The sequence below is a fragment of the Rhipicephalus microplus genome, chromosome 2 (assembly GCF_043290135.1).
Source record: "Rhipicephalus microplus isolate Deutch F79 chromosome 2, USDA_Rmic, whole genome shotgun sequence".
Classification (NCBI taxonomy): domain Eukaryota; kingdom Metazoa; phylum Arthropoda; class Arachnida; order Ixodida; family Ixodidae; genus Rhipicephalus; species Rhipicephalus microplus.
This window is the reverse complement of record NC_134701.1, coordinates 200,970,974-200,975,079: the sequence shown is the minus strand read 5'-3', so window position 1 is coordinate 200,975,079 and position 4,106 is coordinate 200,970,974. Positions and strand designations below refer to the sequence as shown.

The window sequence follows — 4,106 nt, the reverse complement described above, 5'->3', positions numbered from 1 at the left end:
CGCACAGCAAGGCTACCTACGAACGAAAAACAGTATATAGTGTTGTTTGTTAGCACCCGAGCATGGGCAGCACTAGAGTTTGGTAAGACCAATTGACTTTAGCGAGCACATTGGGATCGTCTCGGCCTCCTTGATAGTCGTTCCTTTTCGGTGGCTCCTCGCTGCGTGGACATTAAAAGTGCGTGTATAAAGCATTCGTGCCGCTAAGCTCTAGAGAACAACCAAAACAACGAGTTTCCGTATCATCAACGTTCCTTTAATTCGTCACGTCAACATGCTTCATGATAAAAAAAACACGAACAAGGGTAATTCCATTCTCTCATAGTTCAAAACATTCAACAATAGAAAGTCAGTTGCGCTCTATGTACACATGATAGGACGAGTAAGCTCAATATCGAAAATAAATAATTACAGGAATAAAAACATTCGATACGAGCGAGAACGCATGGAATGTGATGAGCTCGCTTCTTGAATGTAGTCGTTCTCCACAACCACAGGACCTGACAGCACGTGCGGCTGGTTCACCAACGGGAGTGAACTTTCGATGAGTGATGGGACGCGAGTCTCTCTCGAGTCCCGGTTACATTGCTCGAATCGGGCCTTGCGAGAGACTGCTTTAAAACACAAGCGAAGACTAAAAATACAAGCATTCGTATCCAGAGCAGCTCGAAGTGAGCATTCGAGGTACGTTCGTATAAATTCAGGTTGACGAACCTGGTCAAAAAAATATCACATGGAGCCTGAGCGGAATTTTCAGAGCACGGCTCGGTGCAGGAGTACGACGTGACCAGTACTAAACCGGCTCTCTAATCCCAATGCTCAGTTTGCTCTCGGAAAGAAGACAGTTCGCTACACCATTGGAAGGTTTTATCATCATATGGCTGCAATGTCAAAAGTACTGGTTACCTTTAGGAAACTATGGGTTGTCTATCCACCGACCGTTCAATTCAAAAGCAACTTTCATTCGTCGCTGTCTTGCGGGAAATCATTGAGCTAAGCCAATCCAATTTACACCATTCATTTAACCGACCCCCTCAAATAGGAATTCGTCACCACTATGTCCCTGCTTTCTGCCCTTCGCACTAGTATTCAAACTTACACTGTGGTCCACTGAGGAAGCGTACTTGTTTTCCAATGTGGACACACGAGGAAAAAAAAATGTCATTCCTGGATACGGCTCTCCGTAATTTCCCTGTACTGAATGGATGCACTATGGCACCCATTTGCTGTTGATTGACCTCGCATTGTTTTGGAGAACGGCAGATACACTCGCGAGGAGAAGAGAATCGTCTATGACCGCTCGACCTTTTCTCCTGATCAGCGCCGATACGAATCTCTCCACAGCAGAAAGGGTGTCGCTCGCGACCTCATTCAACGGGGTCGTTCAGCGTGTCTTAGAGATTGTGTCTTCCGGCGACGTCAGTGTTATTCTTGTTTTTCTCTCCTGGGACCGTGAGTCAACTTACTATTGCAATCGGCATAAGGACAGCTTGACCTTTACGCAAATGGCTCCTATGACGACGGGAGCACCTATTGGCACAAAGCGCCTGGAGGAAGAGGAAAGGGCGTGCTGAAAGTGCACGAGGGCACAATCCTGCCTGTCCGCGCCGACGAAGCTGTGACAGTGGCAATGAAAGCTAACAACGGGAGGCCATCTGCGAAGCGAGACCGAAATGAGGACGCGGATCACGCCAATGAGAAAATATGAAAATCGGCAAACGAAAATAGGAAAAAAAAAAACCGCCAACGCTGTTTCCTCCGCCTGGCACGTCGTATGTGCAATACGCCTTTCAGCCACCGCCTCTTGCTTTCACGGCCTGCCACGCTTATCTTGCGAATTGTAGTCGTAGTATATACAAAAAGTCAGGGAGTATGTGTGCGTGCACGCTGCAACCTTCGATGCGAAGACGAACGATCCCGTCGATGTTGATGGCTCCTGTACTGCGTACAGCTGTCAAGAGTACTCGGGTTTGACATGGCCTTTCCACATTCACTCTCCGTCATGGATAAGTGTTGTGCATAGCTGCGCAGTGCGAGCATTGCGAGCTGTGACACTAGCGAAAAAGTGAGGCATACTCGCGAGTGTGCTCGTCACCATGATTTGTCCGATGAAACGCTCAAGAAGTCCAAGAAAATGTACGTCGAGCTGATGTTCCGGCGATGCTCGTGAATTGCACGCTCACCCGATCATGCCGGGAAACAGCCTGCTGCGCCGTCTGATTGGCAATAGTCCCTGCTGAAGTGATTCTAGTATTCGATGACTTGGCACTAACAGTCCTTGACTAGTTTCTTGTAACTCTTGCGGTAGAACCGGAAGAACATGAGGAAAAAGAAAACGCACTCGCCGATGCACAGATAGCTGAAGAAAACGGGAAAGCCACATCGCACGATCAAGGGCAAGATGGCATGCGCTACGAGACCGACGAACTGGATGAGCTGTATCTGGGTGATGTAGCGCTTCCACCAAAGATATTTCTGCACCGAGGGACCCATGAGAGAGAGGAAGTAGTAGCCGTACATGATCACGTGCACGCAGCTGTTTACGGCCGCTGTCATAATATTGTTGCCTCCACAGGCGTACTTCAGCACCAGCCACACGGTGCCCACAACCATAGCATGATGCGCAACGTGCAACACAGTCACGTGACCTTGCTTTTTGGTGAGCACAAAGAAGACGGTGTCCAGCAGGTCAGCGATCTTGAGCATCAGGTACCACCACGCGAGGTTGGTGAGGGCCACAGCATTGGGGCTGTCAGAGTAGTCCACCGGCTGGCAGGCCCAGCTGTAGCCACCCCCTAGGTAAGTGTGCCGGAAGAACTGGACGGCGAAGTAAGCGCTAGCCAGGACGTTGGCCAAGTTGTACGCCATAATCAAGGGTTTCAGGCTGTAGGGCTTGCGGTCCCGCATCCAGTGTGGCCCCACCGTAGTTACGAACGCGATGTACACAGCCACGATGCTAACCACGGTGACAGGGCTATCGACCAATGGCCAACCCTGGACCCGGGGGTCGGCGAGGGAGGACATGTACCGGAACCCTTCGTCCAACAGGGCCATGGCTGTAGCACGGTGCGGGCCGGGGTGGTTTGGTCAAACTGGCGTTGTATATTATAGCAGTGCGTGGCGTGTACCCGCTTTTGTAGAGCGCTCAGCCGCCACTGGCGATTCCCGAATGAGATCGACGCCATTTAGACGGTCGGTCTCGGTTGGCTCTCTGACGTCAGACAAAGTCGAGCCGTAGCAAGTGCCTGCGTACGCGTCGTAGTGTCGCGCGTACTGCCGAGCCAATAGGGCGAGGTGTCTGACACCATGGAGCCCGCTGGTTGGTCGGAGACGTCAGTGACGTCATCATCATCGCCCGTACAACATGGGGTGTTCCAAGGTGCATACTCGGCACCCAGCGCGTGCCCCTTTTCACACTGTCGCCCGGCGCCGTCAGAATGAGCTGCCTGTGCGTGCGCTGCGTCGCGCGTCGTGGCGAGGATGTGCTTGACAGAAGGCGAGGCGGCAGGTGTAGCGCACAGGTTTCTTTCCCCTATCAAACATCACGGCAGTAACGCAGGAACGCTCCCGATTGGCGGACGAGGCGGCTGCGATGCCACAAAACTGGATTTACAAAAGAGCGGGAGGAGGATGAGGAGGGTAGACGAGCGGCTTCGTTTCGGCGACCGTCGCCGGAGCGTCAGACAGTGAACGAGTCAGCGTCAGGAAAACCCGTTCACCGACGTAGCGGGAATCTGTGCGAGAAGGGCTCCGCGGTTGCGTCGGTCTGTGTTTGTTTATACTCCGGCTTCTCTCACGCGCGGTGGCGCGCCTGCCCAGTCGGCGTCGTCGCGTGCGTGCTCTTTGTTCAGCACAACGTAAAAACGGTTGCCCAACAAGGAAGGACCGCCACTTTCGCCGAACGGGCCAAAAATTACCCACGCCCGCGACCACGAAAGGCGAGAGGCGGCTGGCACACGACTGGTCCGCCACGCTGGCCCTTCCGCTGACACACGAGTGCAGTCATTTATTCTTTGTTTTCCGGAATAATTCTAGCTAGAATCGCGGTCATCTCGTTCTCCTTACTCCGGGATTCTCGCCTCGCTGGGAAACGAGCCATCTTGGGC

At 52.6% G+C, this 4,106-nt stretch overlaps 1 protein-coding gene across 1 annotated transcript; it reads right to left on the bottom strand.

The window, feature by feature from the left end:
• Window positions 1-234: 234 nt before the first annotated feature.
• Window positions 235-3,401, bottom strand: LOC119170483 (very long chain fatty acid elongase 4). The gene has a single exon (XM_037421662.2). The coding sequence runs from the start codon at window positions 3,052-3,054 to the stop codon at window positions 2,269-2,271; it is 786 nt and encodes a 261-aa protein (XP_037277559.2). The 5' UTR covers window positions 3,055-3,401; the 3' UTR covers window positions 235-2,268.
• Window positions 3,402-4,106: the final 705 nt, after the last annotated feature.

What these genes read in the sequence shown, in the direction of transcription:
- LOC119170483 (XM_037421662.2), bottom strand. Translation starts at nt 3,054, where the DNA reads ATGGCCCTGTTGGACGAAGGGTTCCGGTACATGTCCTCCCTCGCCGAC.